This window comes from Pseudoliparis swirei, chromosome 12, assembly GCF_029220125.1.
Source record: "Pseudoliparis swirei isolate HS2019 ecotype Mariana Trench chromosome 12, NWPU_hadal_v1, whole genome shotgun sequence".
Taxonomy (NCBI): domain Eukaryota; kingdom Metazoa; phylum Chordata; class Actinopteri; order Perciformes; family Liparidae; genus Pseudoliparis; species Pseudoliparis swirei.
In genome coordinates, this window is record NC_079399.1 from 4,641,526 (window position 1) to 4,664,920 (window position 23,395).

At 45.3% G+C, this 23,395-nt stretch overlaps 3 protein-coding genes across 9 annotated transcripts; all 3 read right to left on the reverse strand.

The window, feature by feature from the left end:
* Window positions 1–24: 24 nt before the first annotated feature.
* On the reverse strand, window positions 25–8,613 carry znf410 (zinc finger protein 410). Of its 3 annotated transcripts, none has more exons than XM_056428372.1 (12): window positions 8,037–8,613; window positions 7,638–7,750; window positions 7,504–7,567; window positions 7,305–7,413; window positions 6,165–6,350; window positions 5,142–5,363; window positions 3,059–3,218; window positions 2,193–2,374; window positions 1,766–1,855; window positions 1,518–1,640; window positions 701–811; window positions 25–166 (listed from the first exon to the last, which is right to left on the reverse strand). In XM_056428372.1, the coding sequence occupies exons 3-12, from the start codon at window positions 7,534–7,536 to the stop codon at window positions 66–68; spliced, it is 1,317 nt and encodes a 438-aa protein (XP_056284347.1). In that variant the 5' UTR covers window positions 7,537–7,567; window positions 7,638–7,750; window positions 8,037–8,613; the 3' UTR covers window positions 25–65. The 3 variants fall into 3 exon arrangements, with proteins under 3 accessions (XP_056284347.1, XP_056284346.1, XP_056284348.1); XM_056428371.1 differs by having other exon boundaries at window positions 7,504–7,555; window positions 8,037–8,612; XM_056428373.1 differs by lacking the exon at window positions 8,037–8,613 and adding an exon at window positions 7,911–8,013 and having other exon boundaries at window positions 7,504–7,555.
* A 1,075-nt stretch (window positions 8,614–9,688) lies between these two features.
* Window positions 9,689–14,447, reverse strand: cipcb (CLOCK-interacting pacemaker b). Of its 3 annotated transcripts, none has more exons than XR_008833417.1 (4): window positions 13,054–14,447; window positions 12,775–12,962; window positions 10,122–11,466; window positions 9,689–10,052 (listed from the first exon to the last, which is right to left on the reverse strand). XR_008833417.1 is itself a non-coding variant. In XM_056428710.1 (4 exons), exons 2-4 carry the CDS (start codon window positions 13,160–13,162, stop codon window positions 10,561–10,563), a joined length of 1,203 nt encoding a protein of 400 aa, XP_056284685.1. In that variant the 5' UTR covers window positions 13,163–13,173; window positions 14,000–14,447; the 3' UTR covers window positions 9,689–10,560. The 3 variants fall into 3 exon arrangements, 2 of the variants coding, with proteins under 2 accessions (XP_056284685.1, XP_056284686.1); XM_056428710.1 differs by having other exon boundaries at window positions 9,689–11,466; window positions 13,054–13,173; window positions 14,000–14,447; XM_056428711.1 differs by having other exon boundaries at window positions 9,689–11,466; window positions 13,054–13,173; window positions 14,364–14,382.
* A 590-nt stretch (window positions 14,448–15,037) lies between these two features.
* Window positions 15,038–22,018, reverse strand: LOC130202566 (vascular endothelial growth factor A-like). 3 transcript variants are annotated; one of them, XM_056428223.1, is made up of 9 exons: window positions 21,595–22,018; window positions 20,865–21,039; window positions 20,485–20,713; window positions 17,994–18,027; window positions 17,717–17,913; window positions 17,545–17,621; window positions 17,403–17,432; window positions 17,249–17,320; window positions 15,038–15,427 (listed from the first exon to the last, which is right to left on the reverse strand). In XM_056428223.1, exons 3-9 carry the CDS (start codon window positions 20,548–20,550, stop codon window positions 15,391–15,393), a joined length of 513 nt encoding a protein of 170 aa, XP_056284198.1. In that variant the 5' UTR covers window positions 20,551–20,713; window positions 20,865–21,039; window positions 21,595–22,018; the 3' UTR covers window positions 15,038–15,390. The 3 variants fall into 3 exon arrangements, with proteins under 3 accessions (XP_056284198.1, XP_056284196.1, XP_056284197.1); XM_056428221.1 differs by having other exon boundaries at window positions 17,249–17,323; window positions 21,595–22,015; XM_056428222.1 differs by lacking the exon at window positions 20,865–21,039 and having other exon boundaries at window positions 17,249–17,323; window positions 21,595–22,015.
* Between the last annotated feature and the right edge of the window lie 1,377 nt (window positions 22,019–23,395).

Consider the following 23,395-nt stretch of genomic DNA (forward strand, 5'->3'; position numbering starts at 1 on the left):
CTTCATCGGTTGTTAATTACAAATATCTACAGGGGGTGGAGTCAGTGATTTGTGTCGCCGCGGTCCTAGAGCAGCGCCACCACGTGGTCGCCGTAGGCGTGGCCTTCAGTCGTCATGGTCACCAACTCGTGCGGCTGAGAGAGAATGACCACGGAGTCTGCAGAGCCTGGAGGGAGGGACACAGAGGAGACGTGAGCGCCGTCCAATAGGAGCGGAGGAGCGCCTTCCAGGGCCGAGACCACCGGACCCCCGACCTTCAGCTTCTGCAAGCGGTCACCCGGCGGCGGTTTGGTTGTTATTAATGCTGACGGGACAAATTGGGGGAAATAAAACTGAAGGATACGCAAAGAAACCCTCGGAATACTGAGAATACGAAAGCGCCAAAAGGGAAAAGGGGGTTTAATCTGTAGGCGTGGATTGTTAAATTAGTAAAACTATGACGTCTAGATCACAGAGAATATCAGTCAAACTATTAGCACCAATAATAATATCACTGTGTAAATTGGAGAAACGGCCCAGAAGATGATGTACAACCCTTCGCGGGTCGATTTAAATATTACAACTTTAAATTAACGTGCATTAGAAATCATTAAATATTTACAGCGAGGCTCTTGTAAAAATGTACGGCGTGCGATCGATAACCGAGCGATGGAGAATCTGCGTAAACCCGGCGGTGATCAAACACATTTTTTTTCCCCACCTGGCGGTCTCAGCATGGCGTGGTGAAGACTCATGGGCTCGACGGTCGTCGTCGTCATGGTGACCATCCCGCCGTCCGCCTCCAGCAGACTGCTGTGTGTGAGCGCCTCGCCTGGAGGTCACGGACGAGGAGAGAAATCAATATTCGAGACTGAAATCTGCTTATTGCCGACTTAAGTCTAGTTGACACTATTTTAGTTATTTAAATATTCATCCAGCATCTGCTTTTTCTTTCACTAAAGACTTCTTTGGGAGGCTGACCCGAATAAATAATTATAATTAGAGCGTCGGCAGCGTTTCCTCTGCGGTGATTCAGGTCTGCTCCCGTTGCTTCACAGCAATACTTTTATTTATTTATTCAAACCCATCTTGTCCAATCAGACCACATGTAGGAATGCAGAGCGCTCACTGAGGAAGACTTTCCACCTGAAGAGGCAGTGAAACGGACACTGGGAGTGAACTCTGGGAGAAAAGAAATCTCATTTATCAGAGTGACTTGTGAAAAGGTGACGGCAGAAATCCATTTCAGTGAGTCAGGAGGAGCTGGAAGACGTGAACCTGAGTTACCGGATCATCACTTATCTGAGAAATCTGACAACCTGATTTCTGCAGAAGCTGCTGAGCCCCGAAGAACGAACGTTTTAAATGAAACACTTTTAAGTGCTTTAAAGTCATTAATTATTCAAAAAATAAAAATGCAACGTAAACCAACACCATCTCCACGCGGGTCTCAAAATGTATGGGCAGCTGGAAGCTACATAATCCCATGGATCAGCATAACCACCCACTGTGTGTAAAAAAAGAAAAGAAAGAGAGACCTGTTTCTCTGCTCTCGCTGCCGAGCCCCTCCTCCTCGCCGTGCCTCTTCCTCATGTGGACGTTCCTGCTGCCGGACTGGGAGAACGTCTTCCCGCAGATCCCACAGTGATGCGGCTTCTCGCCTGGGAAACACAAACGAGGAGATTATTTATATATATATATATATTATATATCTCTTTCCGAGAGGTGCGCGGCAACATCTGCGCCGCGGCGACGTCGATGACGAGCGCTCAGACGTCCCACTCACCAGAATGCACCAGCATGTGTTTCCGTAGACTGGAATACTCGGCGAAGGATCGCCCACAGCCATCTGCCTCGCACAGAAACGGCTTCTCCCCTGGGAGAACACACACACATTGTGGAACCCACGATGCACTAAAACATAAACAAATATAAGATGATTTTGCCCGACTTGGTGGATTTTACAGCCCGTAGGAAGACGTTCGCGATGTGAACGCCGCGTGGCCTCGAGGTGGGAGAAGCGGCCCGTGAGCCGGGCGCTCGACGAGCCTTAATGTCGCCCTAAATAAAATATGACGAGCGAGAAATGGAGGCGCCAGAGCTGCTGACTCCGGTAATCTCCACCGAGGAAGCATTAAGCGAGTCGCGTGGCCCCGAGTCGGTTCTCGCCTCCAGCGTGTCGGGGGCCTTTATACGCGAGGATCTCGCCCCACCTGTGTGTACGCGCCGGTGGTTCTTCAGGTTGCCGGCCGTGGTGAACTTCTTGCCGCAGTTCTTCTCCTTGCAGGTGAAGGGCTTGTCGCCGCTGTGCGTCCTCATGTGGACCTGCAGCCGCTGCAGCACGTAGAAACTCTTCCCGCAGCCCTCGGCGCCGCACCGGAACATTCGGTCGTTCCTGGGAGCCCAGACGAGCAAGAACAAGCCTCAGAGTGTGTGTGTGTGTGTGTGTGTGTGCTCATTTGGAGACAGACTACCACAAGGTCAGACAGGACGACCGCAAATAGATTGTTCAGACACTGAAAGAAGGTTCCTGCAGGACAAACACACACTTCCTCCTCAGCACAATTATCTCATGTATCTTATGTAAAATAATATCACCGTAATTATATAAGGGAATTAAAAAGGTGCCCTTAGCCAATATGATCAGCCTCTAAATATATATATAATAATATATATATACAAATATATAATAATTTATAAAATATATGTATATATATATAATATATATATACAAATATATTTTGTTTTACAGATTTATCTCACGCAGAAGGAACAGAAGTGTTACAAAAAATATCTAGTGTATAGTTAAAAAATCTGTTGTTTTTTTATTTAATATTTAAGGCTTTAAGGTTTCCACTAACAGCTGAAGATAGTTGCAAGCGTAATTACTTGAATAAAAAAGCTGTGCGCTGAATCAGCTGCAAGTTTCATTATTATTTTTCAATTTGGAAAACGTATCCTCAAAAAGATCACGATTCACACAGGTTGATGCTTTTTGGAAATGGCCTATTGTTGGAACAGCTGCCTGAATCTATTATGTCACCTTGCATGTGTGTGTGTGTGTGTGTGTGTGTGCTACCGGTGTGTCTTGAGGTGGTATTTGAGGTGGGCGGGCCAGGTGAACGTCCGGCAGCAGCCCTCGAACGAGCAGCGGAGGACCTGCTTGGCGAGCGGGCGGCTGCTCCGAGGCGGCGGCTCCCGCTTCTCCCCGTCCGATGTCACGCTGTGTGCGTGATCGCCTAGGCAACAAGGGGAGGAAAAGTGAGCAGGAAAACAATATAAAAAGGAAGAAAAAGGGATTGCGAGGCGGCCGGCCTCTGGAGCTCGGCTGTAGCTAATCATCGGCTACCGACTGAGACCCGGAGAACAAACAAAAAGAACAACGAAGCCGAATGCAATCACTCCCCTTTCACCTGCTGGACCCCCCGTGTAAATGCATTTAACGGCTCCAATTTTGCCAACGGCGTGCCGGCAATAATGCATCCGTCTCCGATACCCCACTGCTGAGGGAACCTGTCTAATCTCCAGCCTCTTAGTGGGAGGGCGGCCGTCACACTGGCTCAGAGTGGACTTTTAGCCCCACACCAGAACCACTTAGTCTGCAGCTCTTCATCCGGCGGCGGAGACGTTGTCTCACAGCCCTCCTGAGCACCGGCTCACAAGAAGAAACGCAAAGTCTTTCACTTTTGTGTCACACAGACTGTAAAAGGTGTTCATCTTTCCTTTGCTCACTTGGGGGGGGGGGGGGGGGTCTAATGAGGCAAGAAGACCAGTGCCAAGAAAGTCCACCTGTAACATAAACACGGTTGTGTAACAGGTCGGGAGGAGAGAGAGAGAGAGAAGGAGAGGGAGAAGGAGAGAGAGAAGGATTGAGAGAAGGAGAGGGATTGAGAGAAGGAGAGAGAGAAGGATTGAGAGAGGAGAGAAGGAGAGAGAGAGAGAAGGAGAGAGATAGAGAGAAGGAGAGGGATTGAGAGAAGGAGAGAGAGAAGGAGAGAGAGAGAAGGATTGAGAGAAGGAGAGGGAGAGAGAGAAGGAGAGAGATTGAGAGGAGAGAGAGAGAGGAGCGCAGCGATGGAAATAAACTTCACTCTCGTATTATTTTTCTAACCGGGACCTCTGGCTGTAATTGGGCTCAGTTCAAAAAGATCAGAGGCAGAGAGGTCACGGGGTCCTGAAGGTCATCTGACGTTTAGTTTATCTCTCCGCCTGGAGGGGGGGGGGGGGGGGGGGTAAAAGTGGTCGTGATGAAGCGCCGACTCCTGCCGAGCTGTCGACTGCAGATCAGAGACGATGGCGTCACGGTTAACCGAGTGAGAAGAGATCAAGAAGAATCCAAGTCGGCGCCATGTTGAGGAGTCTGAGGGGCGGAGCCGTGTTTGGCTTAAGCGGCGCTCGACTATTATGGAAATAATTCAACACTTTGATTATCACACCTCTTTTTTTTGGTTAACTTTTTACAATTCGATTTGTCTATCTGGCAAAGTCGTCATGTCGTATTTCATCAAAAGTATTTAATAGTATTGTACGTCATAAAAGTGCAGCATAAAAACAATGCATGTCAATAAAATCGTATAATTTAGTTAAGTATGTCATAAAAAATAATTATGAGATTGTCCTTAAAAAAGTCTATTTATGTGACTAAAATGTCCCAAAAATTATAGTATGTGATAAAATATATAATGTCATAATGATAACTATGAGAAGTATGTCACATAAAAACTCATAGTAACTAATAAAAACGTTACAATATAGTATGTTTACCAAATGTCAATAAAAAAAGACGTACTTTAGATTATAATTTTGAAAAAAAAAAATTATCATAATAAAGTCAGAATAAAGTTGATCATAAAAAAGTAGTGGTATGTCATTAAACAGACATTAAATGTCAGTTTATTATGTCAACACAGCATGTCCTCTGTCCACACGCTCCTCGTGATGATGGAGAGATTAACTCGATATTCCTTTAATAAACAGTTTTCTCCTGATCTCACGTCGTCTCTCGTTTCCGTTGCTGACGATTAACTTCCGTTTTCCTCTCGTCACGACCTCATTTCTCATCTTTTTAATGTGTATTGCCTGCTCCAAGCAGACCGGCGGAGGTTATCATCACAACTACAAGCAACATTTGCACCTAAACACATTTTTAAAAAAGGCGTTACCGTTGGCGGCGCCCGCCGCTCTGGCGTCCTGGCTGGCCTTGGCGTCCCGGGCCAGCTGTGCACGCGTGGCGGCGAGCAGGCTGTCGTGGGCGAGCTCCTGGACGCGCAGGTACCACGGAGCGCTGCCGTCGATCCCGTAGTCCCCCGACGAGACGCCCTCGTCGTCGTCCTCGCCGCCGCCATCCGCCGCGAAGATCAGGGACTCCGAGGAGGCTGTGATGCCTGAGAGGGAAGAAGCAGAAGAAGGAGGAGGAGAAGAAGAAAAAGAAGAAAGAAGCGGGAGAAGAAGAAGAAGAAGAAGCAGATGGAAGAAGCGGGAGAAGAAGAAGGAGAAAAAGAAGAAGAAGAAGAAGGTGGAAGGAGAAAAAGAAGAAGCAGAAGAAGAAGCGGGAGAAGAAGAAGCGGGAGAAGAAGAAGGAGAAGCAGATGGAAGAAGCGGAAGAAGGAGCAGAAGAAGAAGAGTTTGTTGTTTTTTAATGGGAAACAGGGGAGCACATGTTGAAGTACATAAATACTATAAATAGAGACTAAATAACTCTTTATTCAGGATTTCAATTCACTGCCACAAGAGACAGAAAGAGATTATTTCTGCTGAAAAGCCTTTCCTATCCTCCGCGTCACCGATTCTTCACAGAGTCCCTGAATGCAGCACACAGGTTGCACAGAGTCCCTGAACGCAGCACACAGGGTGCACAGAGTCCCTGAACACAGCACACAGGGTGCACGCTGGAGACCGACACGGCCGCCCTGCCACTGATGAACCCAGAGGATACAGCTGCAAACATCAGCATTACGTCCAGCCAAAATAAAAATGTATTCCCGGATCCTCATGATAGTGTGTGTGTGTGTGTGTGTGTGTGTCCCCCCTCCCCCTCCATTTCTTTTGTAGGATCACAAAACACCGAAACTAGATCAGACTCGCAGGTTTTAATGAAATAATTTCCCGTTTGGAATCCAACAGGAAGTGGATCGTCAAACAGGAAACACTTTGAGGACCGTGTGAATACGCAACGGGTCCTTTACCTTTGGCGAGGTTCAGCAGGACGTAAGACGGGCCGTCGGCCTGCTGGAGGTCGTGGAGGACGGGCGGCGGGCTGGGCGAGGCCCGCGGGGCGGCGTGGACCGCCAACGGGGCGGCGTGGACCGCCAACGGGCCGCGCGCCGACAGGGACGGAGAACAGCGCTCCGGCTCGTGGCTCAGGCCTCCGTCTGGAGGGGAGAAACCAACATGAATACAACTACGGCTTCCACTGGGAAATAAGCAACAAGGTATAAAAACTCATCTTTACCTTCGCATTGAAAATGCGGAAGGTAATGTTTTGATCGCCGTGTATTTATTTATTTATTTGTATGCGTGTTATTCGCATAACTCAAAAAGTATTAAACCAAATCGCATGAAATTTGGTGGGATGATTGTTTATTATCCGGGGACCATTTGATTAGATTTTGGGATCAATCGGGTCAAAGGTCAAGGTCATGAAAAGGTCCAAATCTTATTTTTACCATAGCGGTCAATTTCTATCCAATTGGCATGCAACTAATGCCAAAATGTTCATAACTCAATGCCCAATCTTGTGATATGCGAAGCTATGCGCTCTACCGAGTGCCCGTTCTAGTTTCCATTATGGAACAGACAAATGTTAAAGTAGCTGCACCCAAAAACCACGCGATGAGAGATTCAGACCCAGCGGATGCTCCTCTGTACAGGGTTCTCACACATGTTGACCAGTAGATTTCCAGGACTTTAAACCAAATTTCCATGACTAAACTGAAATCTCAGTATAAACATGAAACATTTAGAACATTTTGCGTATCGAGAGCGTACGCCGGCTTATATTTTGAGCGTCTTTCTTTAAAAAACGTATTAATTATTTCACACTTGCCATGAATGAACATGTGATTACAACAACATTTCCATAAATTACCAAAACTTTTCTGATTAAAGTTTTTGCCATGACTTTTCCAGGACTGGAAATGACCATTTTTATAATTCCATGACTTTTCCAGGTTTTCCATGACCGTACGAACCTCTGTCTGTAAGTTCATCACTACAAGCGAGCCCTTTCCAAACGTTTCCCCACGTCTCGTCATGAGTCTGACTGTCAATGTACGGATTAAAAGCATCAAGGAGCGTCCGTGGTGGACAGAACCAGAGCTGCTCACCTGTGAGCTCCAGCGGGCCGCACAGAGGCAGACAGGTGTGTTTGGACCCCGAGTCCTCCAGGACCTGCTCCAGCGGGATGGACGCATTCTGCACAAACTGAACCAGCAGCTGCGAGGAGGAAAGAGAGAGAAGAACCAGGGGACTATTAATAATGGGTTATTCTAAAAGACACGGTCTCTGCAATAAGGGGAAACTCACCTCTGGTTTGGAGTCGAGCTCATCAGAAAGCATGGGTCACCTTGTGTGGAACCTGCCGGGTCGACTGGAACAACAGAGCCGTCAAACAAGTGCGCACATTTTCCTTCTACGATTAACTCGAAGACGAATCGGACCTCAAACGAGAGCTGCCGGGTGTGAACCTCTCGGTCGGGTCATCGGGGTCGAGTCCAGGTCACCTGGGTGTCGAAACCATCACCGACCGCCGGATGGGCACGTGAACGTGTCGCTAAAAACACACACAATGATAAACACACACGAGAAAACGAGACGGTTCTTAAATGCAGCCGAAGCTCGAAAGCACAGCGAGTTTAAATTGTGTTGAAGGGGAGAGAAGAAACAACCAGACAGACTATCTTGTGAAGTTAGCTAGCAGGGTTAGCAGTTACCAAACTAGCTCCCGGGGCCGACTGGCAGCCGTGAGCCGTTTGGTGTCGAATCTCAACGGCTGATGAGACACTTTACGTAGATTTAACGTCATTAAATCCTCTGTAACGTGGGATTATTTCGTTTACCTCGTTTTTGTTGTGAAGCTGAGCTAAAGAAAAAGTGAGAGTCCAGTTTCCTCTTCTTCGTTTGTTTGAACGGTAGCTGGCGTCCTCCGCGTTGCAATGTCGCCATCTAGTGGCGATAAGAGATCACCTACAGCTTCCGGTTTTTTTATTTCCCATTTCCGTTCTCCCGGTGACAGATGGTGCGTCATCGGCGCCACCTAGCGGTCGAAATGGTGAACTACAATGTGAACGGAAGAAATCAGAAAACAGATTATTGAATAATTATTTGGCACAGAAGACCCTTTAAGATATAGATTGAATACGTATTTGTTGATTTAGACTTTATTTATTTATTAAAGCGGGCGTTCAGCTCTTTTTGCTTTAGCCTCGAACCTAAAATGTATTGAACTGCTCTATTACAGTGACAAGAGCACACATATTACAGCCATGTGAAAAATATTGTTTTCTTTTCTATTAATCTCAACATGTTTTGCAATGAGCCAACTGTGCCTTTTTAAAAATCTCAACTTGAGAAATAAAAAAAAAGTATTAGGCACAAAAGAACACATGTAGGTTCCTTCATGAAAGAATTATGGGAATTCTGAAGCTTGATAAAAAAATTTTTAAAAAAGAGTATACAGCATGTGTCTGTTTACTTGTGTGTGTGTGTGTGTGCACATCAGGGCAGATGGAGCCAGTTTGGCTGCTCTCTTGAACCCCGTTCATTATGGTGGGAAGGCACAAAACCCCCGGAGCATTTGGACTAGGAGGGTTTGTGGGAAGCTGGGGGAGTTCAGAGGGGAGATCCTGGGCCAGCACAAAACATCCGGGTCAGACCGCGGGACTGGTGAGATGACCTCCGACTCCTTCAGCGCCGCCTCATTCTTTCTGCCAGAGGGCTGGGTGTTCAGACGTAGCATTTGTTGTGTTGCTTCTGTAGAATAAAGAACGTGAACGCATCAGCTGGTTTCCCAAAACAAAAGCCGAGTCTTTCCGAAAGCCGAGTTTCATCGTGCAAAGACTAATTTAGTTGCACTAAAACGTGACACATACACTTTTTAACTCCTTAGAAAGGATACAATGACAAGCCGAGTATATTATCATCACAAAACATAATACAAAGCATATTTTTTTTTAAAACATCTTTAATTTTGAGAAAACAACAAACCGATAGTTAAGAAAATCCGACGATGGATGCACGGCAGTGTGCTGCTCTCGATGCCTCATTTGGGGGGGGGGGTCAGTAATCGTCTCAAACGTCTCTCAGATTATTTTAGTGCAAATGCAAAGTTCTATGTCATGCATTAAGTTTGGATATTAAGGCCATAACTTGTAAACATGTTTTTTTACGTTCATGTTAAGCGAAGCTCTTGTTTCCGGTTCCTAATTCTCTCAATTAGTAATTGGTGAGCTTTCCCTTTTCAAATGAAAGAATAGAATAGAAATGTGGACTCTGGAGTCCTGAAGCTGATCTCCATCAAGAGGAACAGACCCGATGCTCATCCAAGATGGAGGTGTCACACAGACGGGAACTCAACAGAGAACCGTCTGCACTTCAGTGAAGACGATGTTGCCACAGTAACTTACATCCTTTGAGTATATATTCAAAATAAAAAAAACTCAAAAAACTCACTGATAAATATGGTTGAACAGGAAGCAGCCGTCACACGGGGTGCTGGAGAATGTGCTTTACTTGGTTTGTGCCGTCAGACCGCGCCATCAACATGATGGGAGGCTCAACTTGAAGATCTCAACGCAAACAGACAAATGTTTCACTTCAAGTTTGACGAATGCATCAATAACAACAAAACAGAAACGACACTTTAGGCACGCGAGTCTATTTAAAAAGACGCCGACTGGGCAAGAAACCGGAGACACGTTCTACGTGACACGAGAACATTCACTTCAATTTGACATTGAAATGTGTAACTGTTGAGTTAAATAATTCATAATAATTGTACAAACTCTGACGGATGTTCAGCGACATGTCGGGATGAGGGGAACAGAAATGTCACACAACACAGAACAATGAAGGTTCTTTGTGGAACCGAAAATGGTTCTTCAGAGCGATGCCATAGAAGAACCATTTATGGTTCCACAAAGAACCTTTGTAACGGTTTCTTTTCTCACAAGCTGAAGACCGCTGGCCGACCACGGGGAACATAAAAGCGACGTGTTGATTCAAGAGAGCACGCTCCGCGTCCTTTTTGATATTCTCGATTCCTAATTGGAGCATTACGAATTCTGAGCCTTTTCAACAAACCCTTTAGCCAAATGGCGTTTCTCTTTCCACGAGGTTTCGGACGAGCTCGAGTGCGACTTTTAAGCGACAAAAAGTCGTTATCTGCACCAATTCTTTGAGGCTTGGTGTGTCAGGACCCTCAGGCGGCCAACATGTAGGCCACAGAACACCGCCGGGGGGGAGAGAGTCGGGGGGGGGGGGGGGGGGAGATGGCGAAGCACATTACTTTCGGTCCATTCGCTTCTGTACACTCCGACCCCCCCGACCCCCAAACCACGGCCCTCGAGAGGATTACTGCGAGCGCTAGTCCAGGTCTAATCTGTCTTTAAACCGGTTTGAGCCGCCCTCTCGGTCCTCCTCCTGCAGGTCGGCCTGCAGCTTCACCCAGACGGCGGCGTCCCCGCTGCACAGAGCCCGGAGGAACAGGTCTGTGTGTTCTTTGAGCCGGTTCAGGTCGCTCTGGGAGCGCCGGTTCTGCCGGTGCAGCTCTTTGGTGCGCAGCGCGATGTCCAGCAGGCCGGATTTGCTCAGGATGTTGTACGTGTTGCAGAAGCGCTTCCTCTTGGCGTCCACGCCACCCTCGCCGTTTGGACGGTCTTCCGACGAGCCGATCTCCCGGGTGACCGTCCGGAGAACGCGGCCTGCGGCTTCGGCGACAGACGGGGAGGTGTAAATCTCTGCCTGGTGAACGACAGACGGAGGCCTCTCAGTGGCAGGGCTGCTGCCGGCGCCGGTTCCTGTGGCGGGGAGAGGAAGTCGGCTCTGGAGCGGAGGCGAAGTGGTGCTGGGTGGAGCGGGGACACTGGGGGTGGTGGAGGCAGAGTCACGAGCACCACCACTCAGGTGTCTCTGATGCTTCTCTCTTTGACAGTGCTCATGGTTGTTGGAGGTCAGACCGCTCCTCCTCTCTGACCCAGAAGAAGAGGAGGAGGAGTGAAACGAAGACGAGAAAGAAGAGGAAGCGGTTCCTCTCCCCGAGGAACTGGAGGCGTCTCCGGGGTGCGGAGCGATCTTGGGGTAGGATTTCAGGATCGGAAGAAACTTCTTGGGGCGCCGGTGTCTGGAGGAGGCGTCTTTGGAGGCCGGGGAAGCTTGACGAGAGACCACGGGCTGAAGGAAGACCACCTGAGGCTGCTGGACCGCGGGCTGGACGACCTCCACCGCGGGGCTGAAGTGCCACGGCGTCAGAGCGGGAGAATTATCCCGAGGCTGCAAAGAAAGAGAAGTAAAAAGTCAGCGCTTACATTAAAAAAAATGTTTTTACACAATCACTTTTCTATTTTACGTGAGTTTTTTTGTTTTGTTTTTTAGGCACAATAGAAAACATATTTTGAAAGTTTGTAACTGCAACCATAAAGTATACACTTTGTGACTGGAACCCCACATTTACTCGACACATAACTCACATTATCAAGACTTAAAATATGCCTGTTGATTAATCGTCAGTATAGTATTGGCACCACCGCCCACAATGTTTTATCGTAGCCACATAACCCAGTCTGTAATTCTCACATCCCCTTTCTGGGATTCGTGTCTGATGCAGATCCACTGAACCCCGCGTGGGACCGGTTCATGAGACAGCCGTCTGAGGTCGATCTCAGGTTATCCCCCTTTGCAGAGACTCCAGTGTCGTTCTCTACGCGTCACTGTTAAGCCACGGACTCACATTACATCATCAGATAGAGTTTTGTTTTCACTTCTCTTCGCCCCATGTCTCGCTCACAGGTGTGCTTTCCATGTCTCATGCTCTTTGTCTCTGGGGGACAATTACATTATTTTTGTACGACAAGATCATTAAAGTATTTTCCATCCGGACCGTAATAGAGAGGCCTGGTCACACTCGTTCAAGAGGATCAGATGACACGTGCTGGCTGCCTTGCGGTCCATTCATTGAGACCGACCTCTTGGTGTCTCTCATATCGGGGATTAACTAGTAGTGAAATACTAAAAAGGATTAAGACAAAACAACTCAGCTCGAGACACACTGTGCCGGCAACGATTCTATTTCAATAGGAAGAGCAATGTGATTGAAATGAGCCATTTAATCAAATCAATGAAAAAAATATAAAGTTTTACATGGCCAGGGATGATATTATTGAGTTTAGTTGATTAAAAGTGAATCTGGTCTTCTTAATTAACTGTTTGAGGCCAAATCTTTTGCATGAACAGATAAAAAGAATAACCCACGACCCAATAATAAATCAGGTTAATATTATAGGTTTGCATTGCCTAATCTTTTCATATATACAATATTTAATGGCATTACTGTAGTGTTGACGCTATGTAAATGGTCAGTCTTTTTTTGGCAACACATTCCAGGCAGCTGTGATTGGAATGTGAACACGCATTCAAATTAACCACAGGCACAATTACAATGCAGCTTTACGGATTTGACTGCCTGAAGTTAAAAGATTGAGGGCTGAACTAGTGTGGAAGCAAATAATTCCTCCATACAGATAGCGTAGTAAAGTTCGTGCTGCAGAGTTATATCGTTTTTGCAGCGTTGCAGAGGCGTACCTGCTCGAGGAGGACGTTGTTCATGATGATCATGGGAGAAAGGCTCGAGTAGGAGCCTCCCACCACAGCCAGCTGAGAGGATTGGGGTACCGAGCCAGAGGTCTGCGGCGCCTTGCGTACGACGCGGCGGCGGGGGGAACCCTCAGAGTCCGTGTTGTCCATTGTGCTCATGTGCTCCGAGCTTGCATCTGTAGACCGGGGAAGAAGTGTTAACGGGGTTCGAGTCAGCGACGCTTTACACCCCAAGCACATTGAACTGTTGCGAGAGCAAAGCCACACCTGAGAATCCAGAGTCTCTCTCTGAATCAGCCCGGGTGCCCCCAAACTTCATGAGGCGCGGTCTGTTTGCCACTCTCAAGTGACTATCCGCCTTCCTCTTGGCGCTCATCTCCTTTCCTGCTGTAGGTGGGCAGCATATTAAATATATTTTATATATAATATATATATTTCCTGCTGCTGTCAGGCTGCACAACAAACTGTAGTAGATCGCTGGAGATCCTGGCAAACTCAGCACTTTACTTTGTTTTCCCCCTGTATATTTAGTATTAGTATTTAGTTTTTGTATTTAGTTTTGTGTTTTATAATTATTTTTTATTAATGCTCTGATGTGCACCGCTGCTGTGATTTTTTAAATGTCCCCACTGTGGGACGAATAAAGGTATACATCATATCATATCTTTAAGTTATTTCAATGTATTGGTGTAAAATAACTGCCACTTCCTGGTTTTACAAGTTGCATTGACGTTAGACTTTTCTGCCTTTAATGGACAGTTACAGGTTAGTACAATGACAAAAACATAATAATAATGATAATAATATTTTTCTAGACACTCAAAGATGCTTTAAAATAAAGGCTAGTATTAGGTCATTATGTAACGTTATATAATAAAGATAATATTAGTTTTTTACCATCCATTCATTGTGTTCCATCAACTCAACTGACTAAAAACACCCGACGCCATTGCTACCATACATACTGTCAAAGTAACGTCGCCAACACACCGGTACTGTAGTTACGTTAATTGGTCTAAACATAAATATATAAAAGGTTAACCTTAATAACAAACTTGATACATGTAGCGTTAGTTAATAAGAGGAGAATGCGGTTCGGCTCGTTACGTTAAACTCGCGCGCCAACTCGATTTGGCAAACGCTGGAGCTTCGACGGACAAAAGTGAAGCCGCTAACGTCAGTTAACGAGCTAGGAACAGCGGAAAAAACACACAATAGTAAGCGGAACTCGACCGTGTCCTGTTCCAACGCCGCTGGAGGGGTGCTGACGTTCCGGGCTTCAGAGCCGGGTCGACGCGTGCCGTCTGTTGCGTGTCGGTGACTTAGTCCACCCCCCCGCCCCCACTTGGTGTAGCCGTTACCGCTGCCTAGCTACGTCGAGCAGAACTCGGTGTTCCAGCGTACAGCGCACGCGACGACGTCGCTCCTCCCCTTTTGACCCCGCTCGGTCACGTGCGGCGCGCGGTGGCAGCCGCAGCCGTTAGCCGTTAGCCGTTGCGGTTCAATTGCCTTCCGTGGGGGGTCAATACGGAGGGAGAGCTACCCACGGCTCCGTGGCCTCTCGGCCGCCTACCTACCGACAAGTTGTTCGTAGGTGGCGTAAAACAATTAAATACAAATGAAGTGACAGAGGGGTGTCAGTTACAGACGCGCTGCCATATTGGGCTGTGTTCGTCTCTGGATTGCCGTTGACGTCATACGTATTTCCACACCTCTGATTGGCCGAGGCGGCAAACACGTGACCGCGGCCAAACGTGTGTCAGATTGAGGGACATTGTGTTCGCTGTGCGATTAGGTGGTGTACAGTACGCCTACAGTGTGCACGCATCTTGAATGAACGGCCCGAGAAGTGACGTCAGCGTAATGTACTCGTGTATTACGTAAGAGTCTTCTCTGTGGGGTGTTTGAAGAAGTAAACTCAACGCTGCCACTCCAGAACAAAGCGTTTGTCACGCGCAGGCGTGCTGATCGTCACTGAGTTTATGCTAATTTGCCTCTTTCTGCACGTTTTTACAACAACAAAAATGCAGGATGAGGTGGCATAGTTGTGCCTACATGCATACAGGAGACATGGAATCCTCTTCTCAACAGGAGGAGCAGGTAATAGGCCTGTCACATGCTGCAAAGAGAAGTAACCTGTTGGCACTCATTTGGAATATATATAATCTATAACCTATTAACTTTTTTCATCTTGATCATCTGTCCTCACATCCTAACACTCTACCAATGCACATGTAGATAACACAGAGGCTTCTTGTATTCGGACTGCATTTTTATTTAATGAATGCCGCGTCCCAAAATGAGTAAAAATAACACTTTACAGAAAGTTACATACATGATTAACAGAGGAGTCACACGGCAGAAGTCACAGTGAAGATTGAGTCGTGGGACGGATGTCGGTCTTCCTCCTTACACGCTGACAGCATTCCACACGTTATCTATTATCTCTGGTACATTATTAATCTGCTCGTATCATATGTCAGATTTTTTTAAGCCACACACAAAAGCAACTAGATGTTAAGATGTTGTGGTCTGTTAAAAGATTCACAGACGAGCTGCTGTCTGCCGCTCCGAAAGTCACTCCTCCAAATTAAACTATGGGAATCAGTGAAGATTTATCTTTTTTTTAGGCAACTGGCATCTGAAAAGACAAAACAAAAATTAAAGGCATTCATACTGGTACCCCAGAATGTGTATGAAACATGTCCATCTTTTTTTAAACCCGACCCAGCGAGCAGCAGAGCCTTTGCTGTTAATTATCAACGTCATTCATGAGCCGCTATTCCTTATTAGACCTATTGTTGGCTTTGCCCCTTCAAATTAGGAGATTATTCAAATCATTCAATCAGATCAAAACAATGAAAAGTGCCTCTTTCTAGTTTTGTATTACGTAACAACTCTGAGCAAGACGCACAACAAAGTATAACTACTATGTACTTTAATACTCAAGAGACTTGCATCTGCCTTTAGATACAGACTGTTACTTATTTTACTGTTTTTATACAGATTAAAACGTTTTTTCCCATGCATTGTAATTGAAATCAAGTGGTTATGAGACCCGCTAATAATATACTAAAATTAAATCGAAGAACGACCAATCAACAACATGTTGACACTTAAAGGGCCGACGTCCATGGGGTCATAGGTCGCTGAAGACTGTGTGTGAGGTGACATTTCTCATTGCATTGATAAACCTCTGCAATAAAGACTGGGAGGAGCGGTTATGAGATGATACGCCTCCGGCCCCTTTAAGTCCCGGCTTACAAAGAGATCATTAAGAATTAGCCCTCAGGTATAAACGTAGTCGGGTCCAGGTCCGATGCATCTTTCAGCAGACGGCTCATTAAAAGGTCGGATGGATTCCTTTCCCTCCGGTGGATAAGATGTCCCCTCTTCTCAGAGGAGACGGTGAAAGCCTTTAAGCCATGGCTGCAAACAGGTGACCTAGTTTTCACCACATCGAGCACCTCTTCAACTCCCCCGCTGTTCCCCGCTGGCCAAAACGTTGATGTGCTACGCCGCCTGAGCCGGCGGTAAAGGAGCGGGCGGACAAGTTTACAAGTTCAAAACAACCCTCACATGCCCAGATGATTTGAATAACTTCTTCGCTCCAGCTAAACGTCACAATGCCCTTTTACCACTAATGAGGATGATGGATTGTGGTCCCCAGTAGCCATGGTTACAGCTTCAATGAAGAGTTTTTGTGACACGATTTTTATTTTCTTAAAGTGAACTTTTCTTACAATTTAGTACGATCATCCCCCTAAATAAATGAAACTAACCGGGGATTCTTTGTTTCCTAAAGTCCTGGATCCTCCAGTTTATATCAGCTGGATATCGTGTCTTTCATGGACCTTTTTATTTCAGAAACACTTTGTAAAAACCCTACAAACCTGGTTCCTGCTTTAACGTCATTCTTTAAGGCGAGGCCTTGATTGAACACAAACTCAAGATTAGTTACGCAAACTATCTGTAATTTGAAACTGTATAAAAAACTGTGCAAATATTAGCACTTTTCTTGTTCCTGTACATATTTCCACCTTCTGTAAAGTGTATTCTTTCATATTTTTTTCATTCTTATTAGCGTGTTATTTCTAAGCTGTTGACTCGGAGAGCCCTGCACTAGATGTCCAATGGGTCTGGACTGTTGATCTAGGCACAAATGGCAAATAAAAACCTAATTTTGTTCTTCCTCGTAAAAATAGCACAGACAGAAATAAGGGCGAGAGAAAGAGAGAGAGAGAGATCATGCTGCCCTTTTGACCTTCATGTGAAAAAAAGTCAACACACAGACAGAAAACAGACAATAGTGTTGTTTAATCTCAACTGTCCTTGGTAGTCTGGAAGAAAGGAATCAGTGATAAATGTAGCTGTAAATATGTGTGTGTGTGTGTGTGTGTGTGTGTGTGTGTGTGTGTGTGTGTGTGTGTGTGTGTGTGTGTGTGTGCGATCCATCTCTTACTTGCCACAGCCGTTGGCCGTCTTCTTGTGTTTCCTCCTCCGAGGTCTGTTCTTGATAGACTCGCTGCCGCTGCTGCTGTGGAGGAAGTGCAGAGTGCCGTGAAGATATCGATGCGTTCAAGTCTGATGGACAAAGGAACATTTAATCCACTTACCTTTTATTATCCGTCTGTTTCTGACGGGGTCTAAAACAGTGGAGAGGAAGAAAGAAAAAAACACAAACAACTTTGCAGTCAGGTGTGTTGTAAGAAAACAACAACTCAGTTTTGCATCCGGTGTGTTTTTAGAAAGAGTTACCTGCATTCACACCTCTGATGCTCCACAAATGGGAGTTCCACATGGTGCATGGATATCATGGGATGAATCCTCATCACCTGAGAAACCAAAGGGCCATGTATTTAATACAAACTGCATCTTTAACGCCTCTCTTTTGGCATTTCTGATAAATCAGAGATCTTGCTCTCCGCACCTGCAGAGTGACGTTGCGTTCGAGGGAGGCCTGGCACTCCAGGTTCTCGTCGCCGCAGCATCCGGAGCAGCGCCAAAGGGGCACGCAGGCGGGCATGTAGATGAACTCCACTTCCCCCGGGTACTCCTGCTCCACGTCCACCAACTGCTCCATGGGCCGGCACATGCTCCTCGCCATCACCTCGTGGAACGCCATCACTAGACGAGACGAGCCGAAGTCTTTAGATAATCCGTGAAGGAGGTGGCGAATGCTTGTTCAGTGGCGGCGGGGCCCTTACCTCTCGAGTGACCGTCTTCTGGAGGGTGTGAAATCTGCCAAATGCATAGAACATATTTAGAAAACAAATTATTTACGGGGATGAACCCTTCAAATATAGTTATTAAAGGCATTAACATACATGTTGAACATGGTTGTCATGATACAGAACTTGCAGATAACCAGGAAACTGATACGAGATTAAATGGCTTCAAGTAGTTGAATTGTGCGGTTCCACAGCGCCCTCTGGTGGCAGAGATGAAGGACTGCACACACGTTGATCCAGTGAAAACATTGGTGTGTCATGAGTGTACCACTGTGCAGCTGTTGAAGCAGTAAAGTGAGCCCGCCTTGATTTCTCAATATTATGTAACACTAGAATGTTTATTACCATAAGAAAGCACACAAAAAAACTTATAAGAATGCAAAGAATAACAGCAAACAATAGTTGCTGCTTTTACTCGTGGGAGTTTTACACACAATAAATTCAAACAAAGGCAGCACTGAACAGTTTCATGACTCAGCATGGATCATTCCAAGTTCTCAGCCTACCAAACTCACAATGACAATGCTCCTGATTTTTTTTTTTTAAAGCAAAAATCGAGCAGAAAACACAAAAGTGCAAAGTTGATCTTGGCTCTCTTCTTCTTTTCAATATCAACAATCTCTTTCTGACTCCTCACCTCTCCTCTCTGTGGACATCGATGGGAACATTGTCTTCTTGGAACGATTTGCAGTTTACACAAAGGTGTTTTAAAACAATTTAAATGTAAATTTGACATATATTTAACCAGAAAATGCCTCATTGAGATAAAAAAAATCTCCTTTACAAGAGAGTCCTGGCCAAGACAGCAGTAGCACATTACACAAAGTTTCAGACATTATATTAAAAAAAGAAAGATAATTAAAAATATATATTTATTACTTTTTGATGTTTGTTGGAAATGAGCTCGTTCCAAAGAGTATGCGTGTGCCGCTTCATCCAACAATAGAACCAGATGCATTGCAGCCGCTGTAATTAGAATGAAACGTGCGGCCATGTGTAAACCTCACAGTGTGAGTTAAATAGATGTTGGACATGGTGGTTTGCTAAAAAAAAGGCCAAATATAGAAAATCAAGAAACATAGAAAAGCGTCTTTTCTTGTCCCCTCTCTCGTGGTTCTTGTTTCTCGTCCTCTAATTTTGTAACTTTCACAAAGCTTCCAGACAAACGCACAATGGGTTATTACCAGACTGAAGACATAAAAAAATATGTATTATTATATATATTAATATTAATATATTAATGTATAGTGGTCATGTCGAATTCATAACAATTGGAAATCTAAAAGCTGGATTTTCTCAATAAATGTAGAAGAAAAGTCTTTTTTCTTGAATCTGGAGGCTGAATTCTCATTTTATTGCAGCCGAAACTATAAAACATCTTTCATGGGTTTATCCCTGACGTTGTGCCCTTCATGCAGGCCATCAAATTATATTACAAACCACAAAATAAGGTTTATTACATCAATTTAATTCCAACCAAACACATTTGGAAGTACAAATTATTCTCTTTTTTTTAATCATCTTACTGTGTCTCTTCAAAACTATAAACACAGCATCGTGGATGGGGAAGAAATACATTTCACTATATTTTAAATCCGACTTTAAACTTCTAATAGCAAACTCATCTCACATGCGTCCCGTGAGAAGCTATTAAACACATTTATTGTTGTTCCACACTCTTTAAAGACTATAATCTCACAGAAACTGCAAACCATATTCACACCGAGCACCCTGCTGGGAGACACTGAGTATCTGTCTCGCCTGGGGCCAGATGCTGTTACACTGAGAACGAGCAGTGAGGGATGAAGAGCACTACGCCCTCATCACGGGAGCGTCAGTAAAAACATCTGGACATTTAGTCAAACTGAAGACAATTTAGTTCATAATGATTATTTTTTGCTTGGTTATGCATTACACAAGTTGAATGCATCTCTAATCAGACGTTGTTACCTTCGCATTGAAAATGCGGAAGGTTATGTTTTTACATGTTTTCCTCAGCCACATTCACTTCTCTATCTGCACCTGGATCAGGATCATGCAACAGCTGCATCCGAAGCTGCGTGGCACCTGTGCCACGTGACACATGGCAACCCCCCTTAAGGCAGATATATGATCTTAATGGTGGGATACAGCCAGACCAAATACATACAGATACTGGATTATGGAGTAGATGTGTCCTCTCACATTGGATTACAAAAAAAAGAAGAAGAAAAAGTGACTCCTGTTAGCTTTACTTGCTTTATCTCTGAAAAAAGGGAAAGAAGCCTGTGTATACCGTCTTCAAATCAATTATTTTATAAATATAATAATAATGAATATTCCACTAATAAATGGCAAAACCAAAACTATAAACACACGACTCTTAGACAAGCGCAATGTCCTATATCTTAATTTTTTTTTTAAAATACTTGCTTTACTTTTTTGCTAACATCGCAAACAGCGCATGCGTGAAAGGAGCTCGCGTTACCTGCGCAGGTGCCGGCTGCAGCAGAAGAACCGAGAAGAGGTGCGAGAGTCCGATGAAGCTTTGCATCGTGAACCAAGACGCGTTATAACTCCTCTCGTGAGAACTGGGGAAAGTCTCAATCACAGCGCGCGCGCGGCGAGGCGGCTGAGGTCCTGTTTGAGTGGCGCGTTGTCCCGCTGTGCGCGAGCAGCTGGGATGGGGAGCGCGCGCGCCAACCTCCTCGAAGACACTGTTGATTATTAATAGGAGAGAGAGAGAGAGAGAGAGAGAGAGGCTGGGATGAGTTACCGCAGTCTCTCTCTCTCTCTCATTTTAGGCAATAATCAATAATACACGATCATCATAAGAAATATAAGATATTAAGTTATAATAAACTCAACTTTAAATACTTGTAACGGGAAAAGTAGTCATGATAAATCAAATTGAAGCCAACGCTATACGTTAGTATGTACACAAGTGGGAGGGGTCAATAGTAACGCGTTCAATTCCTCCAATCAGGAACCAGTCCGGGTGATGACACTCTGCGCATGCTCAGTATAGGGTTCTCCCTCCTGCCTGTGGAAATGGAGCATTTTAAGTGTCACGCTTGATGTGATTGCAAACTCTGCGAATTGATGTGCAGTGTCAAAAAAAAAGAAGTTAAAAACGTGTGTTTCTCACATTAAAATGAAGAATCGGATATTTTGTTATATTCCAAACAAAACCAATCACATAACTCATAACTCGTAAAATGTTGACATTTTGAAGATGCTTGGTTTAAACAGTGTATACAGAAATAAGTAAGGACTGCCGGGAGCGATGGGAAAACACAAACTGGCTGCATGTAAAACACTTTTAGGATCCCGGTAATGTTTTGTCTTTCAGAAGCTTAAAAACACACTTTATATAAAGTCTGGACCTGAAGTTATAAATACACAATCGTGTGTTTACTTCTACATGTTCAGATTATGTCGAGCACGTGGTGCTATAAACACTCCTAAATGTAGCCGTCCCGTTACATAATACCTGTCTTCTCCCGGTGTGTGTTACACATAATTCATAATAATGTCCAATTATATTGCCAAAAGGACTTGCTCCTTCTGCAGGGGTGGGGGGGGGGGGGGGAATTACCAGCGCAGATGTGCTCCAGGCGTTTCCCGAGTTCACAGCCGGCCGTGATTTACGGGGGATAATTGGACTGATGCGATTTTGAGAAACAGCCTCCGTGGAGGAGATCACGGCAGATGGACGATGGCTCTCCTCCCAATATATTAATTTGCCTCCGGTGCTCCAGCGTGCTGCTCAAGTGGGAAAAGTGACATGACGTGACATCATTTCCTGGAGGAAAACAAGAAGAGTTTGAGTGTGAACGGCATCTTTGAATCCAGTTCACGATACAGATGTCATCAGGATTTAACGTCAGGATTTCCTCCGTGAACGCAGACTTTTTTTTAAACTTCCCGGCCTTCCACCTTCGCCAACACTCCCCACGGGCCGGGCTGCGGCTCGCCCGCCGTGCGGGGGTTTCCCCCTTCCTGCTCACGCTCCCAGTCTGAGCACACAGAGGTCAGAGGGACAGCTGCCGCTTCCAGTCCCAGTGTCCTCCGCCATGCGGTAAAATAAAAAAAAGGATAATTTGAGTAAGTTTGCACACGGTCCGGACTCGTGCGACCTTTAATATCAGCCATGCAATGCGTAACAGAGCTCTTCTTTTCCTCTCCCAAACCCCTCTGGAGTCGAATGTTTCGACCCTACATCACATGGAAACAGATTAAAACTAGAACGGGCACTCGGTAGCGCATACCTTCGCATATCACAAGATTGGGCATTGAATTATGAACATTTTGGCATTAGTTGCATGCCAATTGGATAAAAATTGACCGTGCTATGGTAAAAAGAAGATGTTGACCTTTTCATGACCTTGACCTTTGACCCGATCGATCCCAAAATCGAATCAAATGGTCCCCGGATAATAACCAATCAGCCCAACTAATTTCATGCGATTCGGTTTAATACATTTTGAGTTATGCGAGTAACACGCATACAAATAAATAAATAAATACACGGCGATCAAAACATAACCTTCCGCATTTTCAATGCGACGGTAACAAACCCCAAATATTCATGTGCATTGAAATCATGTTTTTTTATTCTTTGGGGAGAAAGATGCACAATTCTAACGTTCATCTACTGCTCTCCACTCGGTGTTTAGGCCTATTTTAATGCCTGCGATGAGAATCCAAACGATTTCCCACACTTGTTGCCAGTCTTGGGCCGCAGGTGCATTGTGGGTAACTGTAGCTACTGGTTCCCAAGCCCGCAGTGACCAGACGGACCCGAGACCCGGTGATGAATGTGACCCAAAAGGCCAAACAGATGCAACTCCACTCTGGGACGGGAACAGATTCTTGCATAAGTTTAGCCGGGACAAAGATAATACACGAGGCTGCAGCCGTGTTATTTAAATAAAACACACAGTAAATAGAGCTCTGTGAATTAAGTCGAGTATATTTAGATAAATAAACCTATTTATATTGATTTGGGAGTGATGCGTATGTTTTTTTCTTTGTGTTGACTGTATTTTCAGCCAGAACGATGCTGGCGACCGACCCGGAGATCCTCCCACGCGGTGTTGAGACATCCAGAAGAGAGAAAGACGTTTCACTTCATAGCTCAGAGAGTCAAGAGGGGAGAAGAGTAGAAACTGAATTTAGCAGATCTTGAGGCAATGCTGTCGGGAAAAAGGGTCGAAAGAAGGGTGAGAGACATTGACCTTCATGTGAAAAGAGTGAAGACAAACAAAATACCAAACTCACTGAACATACACACTCGGACTGTTCAACGCCCGGGTCTAATATTTCTCTGAATTTGTTGGACCAAAAAAAGGCCTTTTAGACTTTAGGGATTTATTCCTTGTTCAATTCAGATTCTG

Bases quoted from the DNA above. Each gene is read 5' to 3' on its own strand.
- znf410 (XM_056428372.1), bottom strand. From the start codon at position 7,536: ATGCTTTCTGATGAGCTCGACTCCAAACCAGAG. The intron at 6,351-7,304 runs GTGAGCAGCTCT...TCTCCCCTCCAG, and splicing joins CGGCCCGCTGGAGCTCACAG to ACGGAGGCCTGAGCCACGAG. The intron at 1,856-2,192 runs GTGGGGCGAGAT...GTGTTCTCCCAG, and splicing joins CCACCGGCGCGTACACACAG to GGGAGAAGCCGTTTCTGTGC.
- cipcb (XM_056428710.1), bottom strand. From the start codon at position 13,162: ATGAGCGCCAAGAGGAAGGCGGATAGTCACTTGAGAGTGGCAAACAGA. The intron at 12,963-13,053 runs GTGTGGCTTTGC...CCCGGTCTACAG, and splicing joins GAGAGACTCTGGATTCTCAG to ATGCAAGCTCGGAGCACATG. The intron at 11,467-12,774 runs GTACGCCTCTGC...CTTTCTTTGCAG, and splicing joins ACAACGTCCTCCTCGAGCAG to CCTCGGGATAATTCTCCCGC.
- LOC130202566 (XM_056428222.1), bottom strand. From the start codon at position 20,550: ATGCAAAGCTTCATCGGACTCTCGCACCTCTTCTCGGTTCTTCTGCTG. The intron at 17,433-17,544 runs GTAACTCTTTCT...CCACTGTTTTAG, and splicing joins CATCAGAGGTGTGAATGCAG to ACCCCGTCAGAAACAGACGG. The intron at 15,428-17,248 runs GTAAGAGATGGA...TTGTCTTTTCAG, and splicing joins ACGGCCAACGGCTGTGGCAA to ATGCCAGTTGCCTAAAAAAA.